This window comes from Gallus gallus, chromosome 2 (genome assembly GCF_016699485.2).
Source record: "Gallus gallus isolate bGalGal1 chromosome 2, bGalGal1.mat.broiler.GRCg7b, whole genome shotgun sequence".
Taxonomy (NCBI): domain Eukaryota; kingdom Metazoa; phylum Chordata; class Aves; order Galliformes; family Phasianidae; genus Gallus; species Gallus gallus.
Window position 1 is genome coordinate 55,951,212 of NC_052533.1, and position 18,905 is coordinate 55,970,116.

Genomic DNA, 18,905 nt, shown 5'->3' on the forward strand with positions numbered 1-18,905 from the left:
GAATTTAAATCTTTTTCTTCTTTTGTTTCTACCTCAATGTTTTTATTAAGTAATCCAAAATATTTAGAAAGTGAAGTTGTTTCTTCTCCTTTCTTGCATTACTAGTAAATGCTGTATTTGTTCCCTAGTCACATTGGTATGTGTTTATCATTGATCTTGATTTATGTGGAACTTTTCCATATTTTTGCATTTTTCTCACAGTAAAGTCACTTCATAATGGCTAGTTCAAGGCATTTTAAGCACACTCTTCCTGAGGTGTTAAGGAGCGGGCTCCTTTAATCCTCACAAGCTTGTTCTGTATTTTGTAGACTGATTTGTGGTATCACTGTTTTAAAATATGTCTATGTTCTGAAATATAACTGAAACATAAAGCTGTTCATTTACAGACTGACACAGCAGGAAAAATACAATCTCCTGTGGACTCTTTCTAGTACTGCTTGATTATTTCTTTTAGCTTCTTTATGAAGAGCTAATTAGAAAAACTCCTATCAGCTATTCTATATCAACTTCTCTCAGTGAAGAAGGCTGCTCTGAAAGTAATGCCTCCTATTTTATCATCTTGGCCCACAGTGGGTCAGAAGTGGACACTGGCGATATGGCAGTACATGTTGTACATTCCTGCCAGTATTCCACTGCGCTGTTTTGCTGTGTGATAAATGGCAGCAGCAGGGAAGTCCGGCAAAATGATGTCTGACATGGAAGTGTGTGTGTAGTAGAGGTATAGAAATGAATTGAATTCCTCAGTGCTGAAAAGATTGTACCCACTGACATTCATCTGTACTTGCTGAACGTTTCTGGAGACCAAACGATGGATGTAAGCACAGTGAGGTGGTGTGTTTAGCAGTGGCAACAATAGCAATAGGTCACCTTTGTTGCAGGTTTTTGAGCACTGAAAGCAGGTTATTGTATATTGCTGGCAAAAACATAGCTAATAGTGACTGTTGAAAAATAGTTTTTTTTTTTTTTTTTTTTTTTTTTTTTGTAGCTGAGAATGTGCTCTATCATCTAGTGTTACTGTGCTGTTTGTATCTGTTGTAGTTTCCATGGAAATAAATAGGAGGCATTACTTTCAGAGTGACCTACCTACTTCTCAGTGTCAAGATTCTCTTTTCTCACTTCTATTCTTGTGAAGCAGGAACAAGTTGTAAGTGTCAGAGCCCATCTTGTTCTGCTGCTGCCTTCTGTTTTTTTGTTTTGATTGCATAAAAATGTATCCTTCAATTACATGACTTGCTTTCTCTTCAATCAGTACCTCTTTATTTGTGCAGCTGTTCTATTACTTGTTAAACTTGAATGTGTAGTCCGTTTTTTAATTGTTCTGGTTTAGTTAGGGGGGAAAAAAAAGCACACAATCCACACCAAGAGAACAACAAAATCTTTAAACCACCCCAGTGGTATAGGACAGTGTTCTCTTCTGTATAAGAATGCTATGAAAGCTAGTGTTACGGTGAAGAAGTCATCAGCTGAACTCAGAAGGCATGAATAATACCTCATTCTCTTTTATCCTTTATTTAACAGCATTTTAATTCCAACTGGAATGTTGTACATGTAGATTTCCAGGCACTATCATTGTGATAACAACAGCTCTCCTTATCCATTGCCCATATTATATTAGTGTTGGTGCATCCACATCGATGCTGTGTTGTTGACCCAGTACCGAAAGATCATTGGTGGTTTCTTCAGTTAAAATTGTTAGTGTTCAAAATTCTGTATTATTTCTGGGGCATGATGGTGCTATCATGCTATAGTCACCTACATACTGAAAAACAAAATCTGCGTGTCTTGACTCCAAAACCAAGACCTTTTCAGGAGGCAGAGTGCTCACAAATACAGACTGCTAAAAGCATCTAGTCACTCTCAAAGTGTTGGCAGGCCAGGACAGACTTCACAGAGACTTCGACACCCAACCAAGGGTCTTCCTTGTCTTCCCTGAACTAAGCAAGCGTTCGTTCTTTCTCTAACAGACATTAATTCCAGTTATGTCCAAGGTGTTGTGACATATATTCAGCACCATATCCTGGAAACCAACAAACAGCTTTTATTAAAAACAGGCTCTTCAACATCTTTTCACAATAGAGCCAAGGCTCAAATAGATCTTGTGATCTTCTGGTGTTACATTAAGATTTTTTTTTTCAGATCATTTATCCAGTTTCGTCTGTCTTCCAGCTGCTTGTTGTCCTAACCTGCTTTATAAATTCTATCTTATTTTAGCACTCCCAAAGAGTGTTGATATTTTCATTGAAAAGCCCTCTTGCAGAATACATCATTTTCCACTGGGGGAATTAAGGAGAGTGATAACATTTTCAATATGGAGAATGATTGCAGTTGGGGTCTACTCCATCCTTGTTGATGTGATTAGCTTAAGCTGAGACTTTCTGAAATTAGAGCAGCATTATCCACAGGAAGTAATGCAACTGATACTGTCTTAACTAGTTAAATGTGCATTTATGTACTCAACGTTACTGGGGTAACAACTTGTTTTCTCTGATAATGAAAAATAGATAAGGTGAGAGTTGACTGTTTCTCTCCCAAGGTGAATTGCTGTTGAGTTGTGCGTTTTGGGCCTTCCTGCTCTTCAACCCTATCTTAACATCACTGAGTGAGAGAGCCTTACAGAAAGCACGGAGACTAAAACTTGTCCTGTTTTGTTTTGGCTTTTATATAAGCAAAATGTACTGACTTTCTAAATGTGAACTAAAAGACCCATTGCTTCATATAATCATACAAACCTATTTTTGTCTTTCCTTTCTTTTTTTTCCCTCTCAACTTTTCTTTTAATATAGCTGCAGATAGTAAGGATGAAGAAATAAAAGCACCTCCCAAGAGATCTTACCTGGGTATGTACTGTACAAACCCATCCTGCATGAAGTTGTCATTCCAACTGCATATTTTGTGCTTTGCTACTTTTTTTTTTTTTTTTTTGGTGACCATTATTATTATTAGAAATGATTGTATGATCATTTCTATGACAAATGTTTTTGTTTTTGTGGCATATTAAAGCCTGGTGTGTGGTTTTGTTCTAATTTTCTCTTCCTCACCTCTAACTTTCATAGAGGAAAAGATGCTTTCAGCTCTATTTCATAAATCAGTTTCTGATGACCAGTATTTCGTTCCATTGTGTGTTTCTACAGTTATATTTTTCTCTTTCTTCTCCAAATTATAAGAGCAAAAGTGATACAGGGATCCATGTCTTAAGGGTTGTATTTCTCCTCTTTCAGCCCCAACTCTAGAGGAAACTAGGAAAATTACAGGAGTATCTTTCAGCATTGTTCAGAATGCTAGATGAGAAATTTCCTACAACATCTGATGTTCAGCCTGCATCATTGTGATGATTTCTGTAGTCTCCATTTCTATACTTATCAACAGACAGTTAAGGAATCTGGATCTAGTTCTGCGAAATTCAGAATAACATTAATCTGTTTATAATCTGAGTACTTTCTTGAAAGCAAAAGACCAACCATGTAAAGATTAAATAGACTCTCTTTTAATTTAGATTTTACTCATCTTCTTGATTTCTCCTTTCAGGCTAAGTGCCAAAATGTACCATGTATTGGTTTGATAGCAGTAATTTGCAAGGCACCTTTTTCTTTTCTGTTTTCAAAACATGTTTTCTGGACTTGGATTTTGCTGTTTGTCTTTGCTTGTAATCATTTTCACTGGCTTGCAAGACTAACCAATGGAGTGTAAATAAACAGTCCTGTTCTTTTTGTGCTTATCTTCCTGTTGTCTTTTTACTAGTATTCAGCAGTTCTTTATTTACAGTAGCAGAGTTAGAAACAGCTGCCTGTGATCCCAGATATGATCAAGCATTTTGAAATGATCTATTTAAAGTGGTTAAAATTAAACAGAAATAAGTAACTTAATGTGACCTTTTTCTCATTTGTGTGGGTGGTTTTTTTTAAGTTCTTGTTATTTAAAAAGAATACTAGGTGGTTCAAATGCTTAAAAAGTTGAAGTTTGTAGGAGTAGAAAACACCATAATTCTGACTAATTTAAATCTAATCTAATTTAAAGTGTTTGGTTAGTTTTATGCTACTCAGTCAAGGGAAGGGATTGTTCTGTCCTGGTGCAGCCTCACCTTGAGCACTGGGTTAAGTTTTGGGGCTGTAATAGGAGACAGACGTAAAACTGTTAAAGAGTGTCCAAAGGAGGGCTATGAAGATGGTGAAGGGTCTAGAGGGCAGAGCTATTATGAAGAGCAGCTGAAGTCCCTTCGTTTGTTCTGCCCGGAGAAGAAGAGACTGAGTGGAAATCTCATGGTGGGCTACAGCTTTCTTGTGAGGGGAGCAGAGGAGCAAGTTCTGATCTCCTCTTTCTGGTGACCAGTAATAGAACCTGAGGGAATGGCATGGAGCTGTGTCAGAGGAGGGTCATATTGGATGTTAGGAAGAAGCTCTTCACTGAGGGGGTAGTTGGGTACTGGAGCAGGCTCCCTTTGGCAGTGGTCATGGAACCAAACCTGTGAGAGTTCAGCAATTATTTGGACAGTCTTCTCAGACATATGCTTGGATTTGTAGGTTGCCCATTGTGGAGCCAGAAGCTGGACTTGATAAATCTTGTGGGTTTCCTCCAACTTAGAACAGTCAGTGATTTACAGCTTTGAGGTTTAATGATGAGTTGGCAAATCTGTTCTCTATTTTAATGGGATTATTCTTACTTGTGCAAATGGTTGAGAAGCTTTGATGTCTTTATATCTAATGTGCATTCAGAAGTATGTCCTGGTGGTTTAATGAGTGCTTTATGTCATAGTGTGTAAGTCATGCCTTCGCTCACAGAGGGTTTAACTGGGTGAGTGATATCCTTGAGTTAGTACTGCACTGCCCTCTCCCTGTGTCCCACTTTCAGCCCAGACAGTACCAATTGCACACTGATGTTTGTTTGTTGCTGAGGGATGGGTGTGCGCCCAGGGCTGGGCCAGGCCCCTGGATGGGGAAAAGCCACTGCTGTTATGGTGTAGGGCAGGAAGCTGGCCACAAGACGTCTGGGCCAGGCCTCGTGTGGCCCACCAACTGCAGGTTGGGTATGCCTGGTCAAGTGATATGACAGGCATGTAGGCTCAGCACTGTGTTCCTGATGTCTTTACAAAGCTGGCTGCCAATGCCTTTTGTTTGGCCCTTTAGTTGTATCTGTGAAGTTTCATGCAGCTCAGCTGTTTGTAGTCAAGTAGAAGGAAGATTATTTAACAGGTTCTATTAAGAATACTGTGTGGCTATGAAAATACTGTTTCTGGCATGAGTACCACGTCTATTCCTTGTTGTGGTGAGGAATTAAACCTGTGAATAAAGTCTAAATTTTGCCTGTATTGTGCATATTTTAGCTGGAGTAAGAAAAGCAACTTTTAGCCACATGGGGGTGCACTTGGGTTTCTAAATCTTGAGCAAAGCCCCAAACTGGAACTTGTGAGAGACTCGCTCTTCTTTCAGGGCTATTCTGCTACCTGTAAAAACAGTGAATAAACAAATTTTGAGAAATCTTTTTCCTCATGGTGGGAGCCACACTGCCAGTGATGAAACATCTGAGTGTTCATACACAATATACTTGTCTCCTGATCATGCAGATCAGGGAACATATGGTGCAGAGGTCCTGCTTTGGGGTGTTAGAGAGACTTGAGAAGCTTTTCCAGTTGCCTACGTTTTGAGCATGTCACTGCTTTTACATGCTTGGTCAGATTTAGATCAGAATGGTGAGATTTGTTCTTTAAACAGGATCACGGAATAATTTGGCTTGGAAAGGATACCTGTGGTTACCTGGTACAGCTCCGTACTTGAAGCAGGTCCAATTAGATGAGGTTGATCAGAGCCTTGTCCAGGTGAATTGAGTATGTCCAAATATATGGATTCCATAACTTCTCTAGCACCTGTGCTAGATTGTCCCTGTGGTGATCAAGTTTTTCACTGAATCATGCCATGCATCGAGTTGGAAAAGAAATAACAATAATAATACTCTTAATGAATGGAACTATATGTGTAGGTGATGATCCAGGTACCTCCAAATTGTTGCACTCAGCCTAACATTTTTTTCCACTGCATTTTATGTTCTATATGTCTTATTAGCCTTCTGTCATTTAAAGTGTGCTTGGAATATGAAGTTACTAGTTTCTTCTAAGCTAGAAATAAGGAATGTATTTAATAAGACTACATTTCAGAAGACCTTAATTATAAATGAAGACATTGATGTAGTATTTCCTTGTGCTCGATATTGAAAGGCATATATTACTGAAGCACCACTGCTTTGCTATTTTCATTACTGCACCAAGGGAAGACAAAATATGATCTTTTGAATTTAGACCTGAGTCATAGAATTGCTGGGACTGAAAGGGACTTCTAGTGATCATTGAGTCCAACCCCACTGCTAAAACAGGTTCCCTACAATAGGTCACACAGGTACGCATCCAGATGGATCCTGAATATTTCCAGAGAAGGAGACTGCACAGTCTCTCTGGGCAACCTATTCCAGTGCTCAGTCACGCTTACCGCAGAATCACAGATCATCATTATCTAGAGTTTATACTGTATTAGTATAAGAGTAGTTTCACCCACTATTTTAAATATACTGTTTATACATTCCATGGTCACAACAATGCACATCAAAGGTAGTATACTCCAAAAGTGTGTGATACTGTATAATCATTGACTATGCAGATAATGAAAAATTACTTCAAATCTGTTGAAAAGGATGGCTTCTGTGTAATGGATTTTACTGCAAAAGAAAGAACATTTTAGATGTCATGCTTTCAGCCTGTAATGCACTACACTGATGATCCTTGAACATAAAGAATTAGGGATAGCTTAATTTTCCTGAAAGATTCCCACCTTCCTCCACTATATGTTCCCAGTTCATGAACAGTGATTCTTACCTAAGATATACTTACTGGAAAAGGATTGTCAAGCCCTAGACTGTTTTTTCAACTGAAAAAAAAAAAAAAAATCTATAGTATCTATAGTTTACTCCAAGTTAGCCAGTATCCTTGGACTGTTGGCTTTTGGGAGAAGATGAAGGAAATTGCATTTTCTGCCTGAGGTCTGAAGCAGGAGAGCTAAGCAGCAGCTCATAGGTGGTGTGTATGCCATGTGAGCAGTAAGTAAGGATGAATCAGGGCAGTGGGCTGAGTTGCTTCTCCTTTTCTGTGTATTTTTAATCTGTTGGTGGCATCAGAAAAATGTGTGCAGTCAGCTCTGTTTTGCTTTCACCCTCACTTAGTCTGGGACTGCTTCTGCCTCTTGTTGCTTTGGGCTAAACATGGAGAAACACCTTAAATTTCAATTTCTCATAAAAAAGAAATGGGTCCTGACTCCTGTGTCACCTGCTGAAGGTGAAGGCAAGCCTCTTTGTCTCTGCTTATTGCAAAGAGCCTGAATCACTAGCACAGACTATTCAATTGGACTTACTTCATTCAGATTGTTCAGACTTGCTGGGATGAATACTGCATGCTGTGATGTTGAAGATCAGTAGTGCATGATATAAAGCTTCCCACTCTCTGTTACAAATTTTTTCTTGCTAATTTTCTGAGACTGTAAGTTCACAGTAGTCCTTATTAATGTAGATTTTTTTTTGAGTCTTTTTTTTTAATGAGCCTGCAGGCACAAGGCATGCTGAAGAACAGAAGTCAAAAGGAACATCCCTCAGGTGCAATACTAAATTGTTACTTCTGATGTTGGTAAATTAACAGGTTGCCTGAAGAGCAATTTACAAATGTTGATGAGAAAAAAAATTGCCTATGAATTATTCCTATTCCTGAATATTGGAGAGATAGGCATTGTGGAGAACAACATAGAGCTAGACATTCATTGCAAGAGCTTTGTGGTGGGGATGCTGCAGTAGCACAGGCTTGGCTATAGACACTAATAACTACACTGTTGGCCAGTTGTGCTTTCCATAGTGTAAGGAATCTTTTTCTTCTGAACTTAATCTTTTAAACATCATCTTCCTATGCCCATGCTCTGTCTCATCTTCACTGGGACGTGATAGTCAACTTCCGAAGATGTGCAATATATTATCTCCCTTTCTTTCCTCTTATCATGATACTTTAATAGAATAAATTATTTTAGAGGGGATGATTTCAGTCAATATTGGCACAAATAATTTAAACTTGTACCAATAAGAGGTGTTTTTAAAAGAAAAAAGTCAAAGTTATTGTTAAAGTTGGTATATAGAAGCTAATAACACTATCATGTGCCTGGAAAGAAGAACTAGCCCATCTCTTTCATGATTAAATAGACGAAAGGTTTTCCACCTCAGCCTGTGGTGTGACAGTGCTGTGTTCAGCAGTGCTGGCTTAAACAGCTACTTGTTCCAGGTCACAACCTGTACTCCTATAGGTCTGAGCAGGACATTGTGACAGTGGAGAGACAGAATTAGAGGGGAAGGATTTCTTTGCAAGTTGTGTGTTGCTGAATACACCTTGGAGCCTTTATCCATTCAAATAGGTGTTTTTTTGTTTGTTTTTTTAGCATGTTAGAAATACATTTGATGGTCATGTATTAGATTATTTTTATTTGCAACTTTATCAAATTCCCTTTGTTTCAAAATCATTTCAAATTCAAATGTGGAATAACAAAAAAAATGAATGAGCTACAGCATTTATATTTTGTAGAGACTTTTTTAAAAAAAAGTGGATCTATTTTTAGATAAATTTTTACTAAGCTTTACTTATTTTTCTGGCCATCTCATCCTTCTGTGCTGTGAGTCTTTGTTCAAAGACAGAGAGGAAAGTGGGTGTTCATTCAACTCCTATTGTTTCCTGTTTGAATAAATGAAACATTTTTACTGAGCTAAACTGAAAAGGTAAAAAATGGTTCTTGCAGAAGCAAATAAACCATTCTATGCTCTGCTTCCAGTGATGCAGCCAGTAAGTGTTTGAATTTAGTATCTCACTCTTAAAACCTATCAAGTAGATGCAGAGCTATTTAAATAATAGATCGGTAAACATAGGCCTCAGTAAGTGTGCATAATCATGTTTTAAATTTTTAATTAGTTCTGTTCTTCAGAGAAATGCTTTTAATGTTTAAATTTCATTTTATCTTGTTACTAAAATAATTATGTGCATTGTGTGAAAGAAGATGATAATACTGAGTGAGGTTGAGGAGAAAAGGATGTTCATGAAAAGGTGTTTCCTTGTATCCTCTTGAATCAGCAACAGACAAGGTATATATATTTTTTCTGCAAATCATGAATTTATGGCAAGGATCAGGATGTATGCAGCCAGCTTCTTTGATTGCTTGTAATGAGTACGTTTCCTTATGAAAGAAAGTACGTGACCGGCCTTCCTGATGTTCTGAAAGCTTCCTTTCATATGCATTTATTATGTGCCCTACTTTCTCCTTGCTCTGCTCTATGATCAATATGTATTATATCCATTGCATCATCCCGCATGGGGAGGGGGAAAAATCCAAAACCCAGAATTCAGTTTTGACAGATTTTTTTTTACTTAAATTATACAGGTTTTGTTCAACTTGTGTAATTCCATAGACATAGCTGGTGTAGAAAATCTTCAGGGGCTGGGACTAGATGATCTTTAATGTCCCTTCCAACCCATTGTATGAATGATTCTCTACTCCCTCTCACCTATTTTTGTTTGTTTGTTTGTTTGTTTTGTTTTGTTTTTTAGTCCATTCACAAAACCAATAAAACTTGAAATGACCCCTTGCTTATGTTGAAGTTCTGTGTTGCTGCCTTTCTCTGGTCTTTGTACACTGTAGCTTGAAATAATAAAAGGAGTTATTTTAAGGAAGTTTCTTTTGCTTTAAATTCTTTATTGTGTCTTCGGGGACACTGTTTACTCCCTAAGACCTCTCTTCATTCCTTGTTGGGAATAGGATGTAGGAGAACACGTAACTGTACACTCAGTGAATAGAGCAAAATGTCCGAATGACTTAAGATAGTCTTATCCACAAGTTTTCTCATTAAATTTGTGTGCAGTAGATGTCAAAGATTGAGCAGTTCTTTGGCATCTGCTGCACACAGCAGTTTAATGAGTTACTCATGGATATGCCTACTGTTCCGCAGTTGATCATTTATGGTTCATCTGTTGTCTGTCTTTCCATTCTCCGCATTTCTGGTTAAGGGATGTGTCAAGGACTTGGCAAAGGAGGGCAGAACCCTGCATCATGTGGGCAGGAGAACCAAGGACTGTACCCTGTGGTGGCAAAGTCATCTAATTGGGCAAGAACTGCCAGTGTACTGTCTACTTGTGTTGCTTTGGTTTTTTTTTTTTTTTTTTTTTTTTTGACTGGTTATATTTATAAAGGGATATAACAGCTAAAATAAAAAGCAGCAGTTAGGCTGACCTTGCTGCCAAGCAACTTGCACCCAAGTTTTTCCTGATACTCCTTTTTTCCTTGTGCACCCCTAGCTCCGTTCCCCCCTGTCCTGTCTCGCTACCTCCGTTACTACTGGCAGAACTGTTTCTGGGAATACATTTTGGACCAAGTATGGGAATGGATCTGGCTGAAATTGCAGGCTTTCTTTTTTTCTTTTTGAGGTAGAATATTGAAAAAGAGGAAAAACTCCCATTCTGTGGCTTCAGTGGGAAGCGTTTCATGGAACTAAACAGTCCTGTTGTAGCTTGAGGGGGATGAGAGGGACTTGTACTGCTTGGAAACACAAGCAGCTTGTGAGTGCATTACCTCTACTGCTGTCAAAGTAATAAAGACAGAAACTTAATTAAGTCTCCTACTGTTACCTTTCTTTGCACATCTCCTACTGTTACCTTTCTTTGCACATCCTGAAGATGCCTTGAGTAATGGAGCATTAAACTGCAGACATAGGGTGTCCTGTTATTCAGAAGTGTATCTTGTGTAGCAACCAATTCTGATGTCGAAGCAGGGATTAATCTGTGGTCTAACTGAACAACTGAAAAGTTGTAGGGGAAGTTCTGTTGCAGGGTAGCTCCATTTCACTTGGCTTCTCCAGTTACAAGTGCTGTAATCAGTAAGACAGGCTGTAAGTACTCAAGTAAAACTCTGTACAAGTCTCCTTCCCTGTAAATTCTTCCCGCTAATTAACTGAAGTCGTTTGTGTGGAAGTTGTTCCTGTTTGGTCACTGTATACAGTAATTTAGGTACATGCAGACATGTTGTAAATAGAATATATTTTGGCTTAAAGGTGCAAGAGAATACTCTAGGCTATGTAAGATTTGGAAAACCTCCCACTATCAGAAGTCCTTGTTTTTTTCCTTTCCTTAGAAAGCCATATGAAGGATAAGATTATTTCCCAATTTATGTATCTGGAAAACTTTTTTTTTCTTCCTCCAAAGTGGACTGGTTCCACAGTCAGCTTTGCAAATGTCAGTATGCTTACCTGGTGTTTATGCTAGCAAATAATAAATTATATTTGAGATTTTTCTGCTAGTGCTGGCCAAAAATTGATTGAATTGATTGTTGGAGATGAGCGTCATTGCTGATGGATGGTCATATGTTAACAAATACAGACATGGATGATTTCAGTGAATGTTTGATCACAGTTGTTCATCTGTAAAGAGCAGGATTTATGCTTAAGGAGACAATGTTTCCTGACCTCATATGTCTTGTGACTGGTCCAGGTGGTCCAGTAGGATGTAGAAAAACCATTGCTGAAGGTGCTTATTTTGAATCGGAGAAGGTAAAATTTAAACCCGTTTTCCAAATCCCACCCATATGTTTGCCCCTCTTCCTCCTCACCCAGGCTTTCCAAAGTCTTACTTTTGCTCCTGTATAGAGCAAAAGTCCAGAAATACTTTTTCAAAATTGAATTCTCGTTCACCAGTCTACTGTTTTGTTCTTAATTACAATTGATACTTGAAAAGAAATCCTACAGAGAAGATTGTGTGTTCATTTTGAGGCATTAGCATCTTTGTAAAGGAGTTTTCAGTATTAAAGAAAATGTCTGACATTGTCATATATGAGTCAGGATGTGGACGGAAGAGGGACAAATGAAAAAAGAGCAGAAAGCTCCCTACACTTCGTGCATGCTTATGATAATTTAAAACTAGAACTGTTGATACTGAAAATAGGCTTTTCTGAGGTTAACTTAAGCAATTGCTGAGAGATGTTTAGTAGGCCACATGACATTTCAGCAAAGGAAGCAGCTGCACAGCACGTTACTGTTCAGATACTAAATTAGTAGGGCCAGTTTGAGGGCTAGAATTTGTCTTGCCTCATGATGAGTTACCTAGGAAACAAGGAGGGTTAATTTTGCTGTATTATCTGTGCAACCTGGTGCTGTAATCTGTGGCACTGTGGTATCTGAGGCAGCCTGCATCTGCCCAGATCTTGGTTTTGTAGTATTTAGAATTATTTTTATTTATCTAATTGTAGTCTTTGCATAGAGTATGATTATGATGAGTGCACATTGTTTACAATATTATAGTACTCTTGATATCTTTTCAGACTTAGACTTCAAAGAATAAGCTACAATACTATTCAAAATAAACTTTTCATATAGTTCATAATTCCAGCTACAAGAATGTGGAGCCAAGGCAATCTGCTCTTCAGTACTCAGGTGATTCCTGCTTAGAAAAAGTCTTTTGTCTGGACACCATTGTGTACAGCCTGATAGGACTGTGGGTGATAGCTTAGATAAACCATGCTGAGGATAGTGTAAAATACTGTTGAAATGACTGGAAAATTAGTATCTTGTTGCTGTCTGTTCTTCTTGCCGTAACATTCATATCATCCCTGCTTAGCTTACTGTCTAAAAAAGAAGCTGGTTTATATAGTTAGCTTAGTATCGAGCCAAAAGAAGAGTGAGTGTGGCAATAATCTGCTGCCTTCATTGTTAGTGTAGTTGAGAACAAAAGCCTGACTTCAGAGCTGTGCCTGCAGGTGAAGGATTGGGGGGGTTATTTTTTTACTTTGACTTGCTGTGGATTTTTTGATGCTCTTGACCAGGAGGGGAACAGAATCAGGAACATTTGCAGCCAGAGCTGTCAAAGCTCCTTCTGCTGAGGTGCTCCCTGGGCTTCCTGTCCTCCTTCCCTTGCTGCTCCTCGAGACACTCCTTCTGAAATCTGTGCTTTCACTGTCTCAGCGCGGTTTAAAAGGCTGTTCATGACCCTTTCACTCCGACTTTCAAGTACATAGCTGGTTTTCCATAGCACTAATTAGTTCACCACTACTACATTTCAGTGGCATTCCTAGCTATACGATTTGTCTAATTGTTAAGCTGTCTTCCTCCATCAGTGATCTTGTAAGTCAGCTAATAGCTGCTTTTTCCAGCTTTTGAGATGATTTCATGGAGATGGTGTATGAGAAGGATGGTCAGTGCATTGGAGTAGGAAGAAGAGAGTTGTCTTCTGTAATGAGCAGAGTGCAGAAATAGGAGTAATACAGTAGATAACTTCAGTACTAATGTGTTTAAGAAGGCTAATCTTCCTCACAGAGGAAATGCAGTCCTATACTGAGAGGTATATTGTGCTGAGGAACAGTACGGAAAGTGAGTGAGAAGCACTGAGGTGGGGCTAAGGCTGGAAGAAAATAAGGCAGATATTGCCCCACTCTTGTGTAATTTTTTTGAGGAGGTGAGCTTGATATACAACAAAATGGAGAACTAGTATAAGAGATTATAAAAGCTGGTGACACCACATAAAATGAGGTGAGGAGAAGTAAGCTGAGTAGCTGCTTTCAATGGAAATAAAACATACATTCCATTATTATATATCCTGGGGCGTTATTTTCAGAAGGTTCAAGACTCTCTGGGTTATTTCACTTCCGAAGGGGAAGGATAGACAGTGTTGGGTACCAGTGTGAAGGCTGAGTAAGAAGGGGCTGTAGGACAGGAATGTTTTAAGATTGACATGTGAAGAGATGCATGAATACTGTGGTGGCAGGGCTGTGCAGGTGCTTAAAAGGGATGCAGAAATTCCCAAATCACAGGCCTGAAGAAATGAAGACAAAAAGCAATGATAGTAACATCTTCATCTTTGCAAGATTAATATTCCTTTATTATTATTATTATTATTAATTTTTTTTTTAAGAGGAGGAGGTTGAATTAAAGCCAGAGGTTCTTGGTGCTAAACTCTCATTTCCTCTCTTCTGTAACATGAGTGAAAGATAGCAAGTTCCTCTGCAGTTCCAGTGAGTGTAAAAGGCACACTGTCTTCATGCAGCATGTTGAAGATTTCTATCATTTCTTCAGAAAATGAAGAAAGAAAATCTAAACGTATCAGTTTTCCCTCTGTAGTGCTAAATCTCTTCCTTTTTCAGAAAGGCAAAAAAAGTGCCTAGCTGGCTAGTCTTTCAAAGCCTTCCAGCTCTTACAACACCAGTTATTTCCTGAGTGCCTTTTGAGGTATGCAGGAATTTCAGAAGGGAGATGGGAGAGACTTACCAGCTGGCTAGGAGCCATTGGGAATAGGCAAGGTGAGAGGTGCTAACCCATGGGTGTCCAGCCTTTTGGCTTACCTGGGCTGTATTGCGTGAAGAAGAATTGTTTAGGGCTGCATTTACGAAGATTGCTCTGAAAGTAATGCCTCCTAATTCCATGGAGGAAACTGCATCAGATACAAATATCACAGTAACACTACTTAATAGAGCAAATTCCCAGCTACCAAACATTCTTTTTCAGGAGAGTCACTAACATTAGCTATGCGTTTTCACCAGCCGTGATTAAGAGCCTGCGCACCACGCTCATGACAGTCTGCACCAGAAGAGATAACCTGCTGTCGCCGCTGATCAAATGCAACACCCACCACTTTACTGTGCTCACATCCACTGTTTGCCCTCCATAAGTGTTTAGCAAGCATCAGTGAATGTCAGTGGGTGCAATTTTTTCAGCACAGAAGAATTCACTTCCACACCTCTGCTTTATACACACTTCCATGTCAGATGCCATTTTGTCAGACCACCTCTCTGCTGCCATCTGTCACATAGCAACAAAATATAATGGAATTTTGGCAGGAAGGTCAAACCTCTACTGCCATACTACTGACATCCATTTCTGATATCGTATGCCAACATAATAAAATAGGAGGCATTACTTTCAGATCAATCCTTGTAAAACACATAAAATATAGTTAATGCATATAAACAACAAAGCTTCTAATTTTTAATGTTTTTCTTAAAACATATTAAAAAGAGAGCAGAAAAACCATACAACTAGTGGGACATGCAAACTTGTTTTTGTGCAACTAACGCATCAGGATGGTTCGATGGCAGTAGTTGCCATTCTTAGCTTTCAAGCTGTTCATCAGGTTTTTGATGAAATTTTACTCTTCCTGTTCTTCATCCCTGAAAACAGTTGTTCACAAATGTGCGTACTGCCAAGAACTGATAATATGAGTAAGACGTGACAGTGAAGTGAGGGCAATTTCTCTCTGGTAAGATAAGTCTTATAAAAGTATGATAAAGAGACTGGATCAAATTTTGGATTGCAAATCCATACATTCCATTTGAAATTTCACAAGTAATGTGCTTATGTCAACTGAAAATTGAGTCCCAAGTATACAAAAAAATGGATTATTTTTTGTTCATCTTGAAACTTATTCTCAGATTCCTTTATCAAAAGGGAAAGCACAGCTGCATGTTTTTTTTTCTATTCACGGGACTGCATTTAGCCAGTATATCAAAATGCGTAAAATTATTTGCTGTAACTTGAGTAAGCACTGCACCCTCCCCGTGCCCTGGTTTCAGCCCAGATAGTGGTGAGTGATGCCCAGTGATGTACAATGGGGCCGCCATGATGGTGTGGGGCAGGGGGCAGGCTGCATTGTGAGCAGTGCCAGACAGTGTACAGCCCACAGGTTGGACGTGCCTCTGCTAACCCATGTGCTTATCTGCATCCTGCTGCAACCCTGACATTGGGATTGTTGGGAGGCAAGTGATGCTGGAGACAGGAGGGATCTGGTACAACTAAAGGACTGCAGGTGTACAGAATTTAGTGTCAGGGTCCCAAATCCTGCTGTAGGTGCCTCCCAAGTCCTCTTCAGGGATGTGGCAAAGTTTATTTTATGATACAACCATTGATTGCAGTGCCAGAGCATACCTTAGGGCAGTCAGTCAGTGTGTGTACTCTGAGCTCATTTCTCAGTCAGGAATTGCAAGTCTCTGTTTTCCAACTAGTATAAGAATTGGCCTTGTTGCCGAGCTGAGATAAGGAGGGACATCACATTTGCCTGCTGCTCACAGATGAACCCCTTTTACAGCAGAGATCACAAGCTTCTTGAGCCAAAGAGCATGTGAGAGGGAGCCTGCCGCCTGACTTATCATAGCCCAGTGGTTAAGATACAGAACAGTGCATTGTAAATCTTAGCTCTGCATCCTTGAACTGTTGTGTGCATTTTATAGCAAACAGACCATGCATAATAACCTGCAATATTCCCTAGATACGACCGCAATTTGTAACTGGTCCAGGTTGGCTGAATTAATGGTATCACTCCATTTCACAGCATCTAGGCCTTGAGGTTTTGTATTCCAGTGTTGTTAAGGTAGGGATTAGATATTTGACTGGAAACTCATCTGCCTTGCAAGGATAGGTTGAAGGACCTGGGATAAATGCTTTTATAGGGTATGTAGCGATAGGGCAAGGGATAGCGATTTTAAACTGAAACAAGGTGGATTCAAATTAGATATTAGGACAAAATTTGCTACTATGATAGAGGTGAGGTTCCATTTTTTGGCTGTCAGTCTTTGCTTCATTTTCACAAAGGAACTAAGGTGGTAGCTGACATCAGAGCATGCTTTTTAGCTAAATATGACTTCACTGTTTGAACCTCTGTGTCATCTTCAAGTGAGAGTCAACACTGTGGACTCTCTGTGTCACTTAAGTATTAATTCTACAACAGAATCTTGAATTTTCTACTTGCAGTTTGGCTTGATTAATGTTAACCACAACTGTTGGCAATACGGTTTCTGTCTGCTTTATATTCTTCATATCTAACACGCAATATGCCTCTCAGATGAGGTCTTAATTTCATCTTTCTTTACCCTCAATCTGTGTAGACTTCTCTGCAGTTACTGCACAAAAGATCAGCTGAGCTGCTCCTTCCCTGGCATCAATAGGATTTTCCAGCATAAGTCTCTCATCTATAAATGGATCAAGATGTTTAAAATGTGGCTCCCTGAGTGGATTAAAGATCTCAAGCATGGGTAATAAGATCATACCTTTCACTGCAGTAATGTCAGTTCAGATCAATCCAGGACGTTAGTGACTGGGAGTTACCGTTTCAACTAAATTGACTAAGTATGGCTACAAATTCACATCATAAGTTTTTTTCTGGGCAGGATGGGGATCTTGTGAACAGTGGAGTGAATATTGCAAGCAGTGCTTGGCCATTTCAGAGCATCTAGTCCTGGTCAGATTTTGAGATATTTTGTAGAAATATATTGTGGCATGGTAGAATTTCCTCTTTTATCTTTTTAGGGAAAAAGATATCAGGGAGACAAAAACTGGGACCTACATCAAGGGACAGATATGCTATTACTTTTCATTTTTTTTCTTTAGTTAAGCCATTCTTTTTTTTTTTCCTGGAAGTAGTTGGTAATGCAGACTTTGGTGACGTGTAGTGTCCTAAAATAGACTTCAGCATTTGGAAAGTAAATCTGTTAAATAGAACAATTAGTGATTACATATTGAACTTTTTAAATATAATTCAGATGTTTTTCTAAAAGGCTAATGCAAAGGTTCTGATTGTTCTTATCTCTCCTTTTTCCTTTCTTTCTAGGAAAACATTATCAAGCAAATTATAATGGAAACTAGAATTTACTCATAATCTAGTATAGTGAAACAGATGCTGTATAGCATCATTATGGTTCTGAGCAAGAGACTAAACAGAAGAGAATCTCTCTTTCCTTTTAGTAATTAACTATTGCTTCAGCTGGAGCCCTGTGTCATGCACCAGTTCTCTCATCTGTGTATGTTGTTATAACTGAACTAATACTTAGGATTTTCAGGCCAAGAATGATGACTAAATGACCTAATTACCAGATTTCTTGTCTGCCCAATACTAGGTTCAGAGATGCGAGTACTTAACATCAATGGAAATAGACTTCAGTACAGCAGTACTGAATAAGCACATGTCCATGCTCACAGGGCTTCAGTGAGGTCAGCTACAAAATCCATGGCCTTATGCAAGTACTTTAGCATGTGATTACCTCATGGATTTTGTAGCTGACTTCACAGAAGCCATGTGAACATTGACACAAACTTCTAACTTCAGCACCTGCATGTAGGTATGATTCTTTCATTTCTGTTAATAAAATGGGGAAATAAAGAATTGCTGAACTGTGATAAATATTTTTAAAAGGATCTTTGAGCGTGTGGAGAACAAAGGGAGAAACCCAATGTATGCAGGGCAACTATGAGAGCTGCACTGAGGGTTTAGTAAGTGAGGGGCTGAGGGTCCTGCATGTAGAAGGTGCTATGCAGGCAAGTTCCAAGCTGAGCTGTAGGGTTGTGATTTGAGATATAATGACTGCATAGGCAGCTTGAGAGCAAAGATGGCCTCTTCTACAGATGGTACTGTCTGGAGGAGTAAGGTTTATGTGCTCTTGTCTATGGCTGCCACTAGCTAGTAATTTTCTGGTATTGGTCTGAATCAATGTTTTGAACACTATATAATGTTGAATGACCCTTGCTGAAAAGTCAGTTCAGGTTTTCCTCCTAGTTTGCTTGAATGCAAGAGGTCTGAATTACAAAGAACAATTTTCTTTCTAAGGGATGAAAGAAGGTGCTTGAAGTGTTTTTAAAAGGGCATAAGATTCTTTGAGAACATCGCAGAAATAGGGTTTAAAGAAATAAACTGGTAAAAGTAAATATTATGTTTTACTTGAAAAACATTAGTAACTCTACTTTTCCAGAATGGAGGTTGCTTTTTTAAATGGCCAAATTTTCTCTCACCTACTTTATTTCTGCTGTTAATTATTGTGTCCTCATAGTAAGCCCAAACACCTCTTTACCAGAGACTTTCTCTTACAGTTGGAATAGTGTCAAAT

General features: G+C 38.8%; 1 protein-coding gene across 10 annotated transcripts in view; it reads left to right on the top strand.

Annotated features, from left to right (window-relative positions):
• The window catches only part of PQLC1 (PQ loop repeat containing 1), a 73,471-nt gene that overhangs the window by 32,893 nt on the left and 21,673 nt on the right, over positions 1 to 18,905 (top strand). For 5 of the 10 annotated variants that reach the window (XM_025147626.3, XM_426032.7, XM_046938116.1 and 2 more), the window contains exon 4: positions 2,784 to 2,837. The exons of 4 other annotated variants lie outside the window; for them this stretch is intronic. In XM_025147626.3, the coding sequence (XP_025003394.1) occupies positions 2,784 to 2,837 (54 nt within the window). Of the gene's footprint in view, positions 1 to 2,783; positions 2,838 to 3,218; positions 3,716 to 18,905 lie in introns of those variants that run through there. One more of the 10 variants, XM_025147629.3, reaches the window with a different exon arrangement.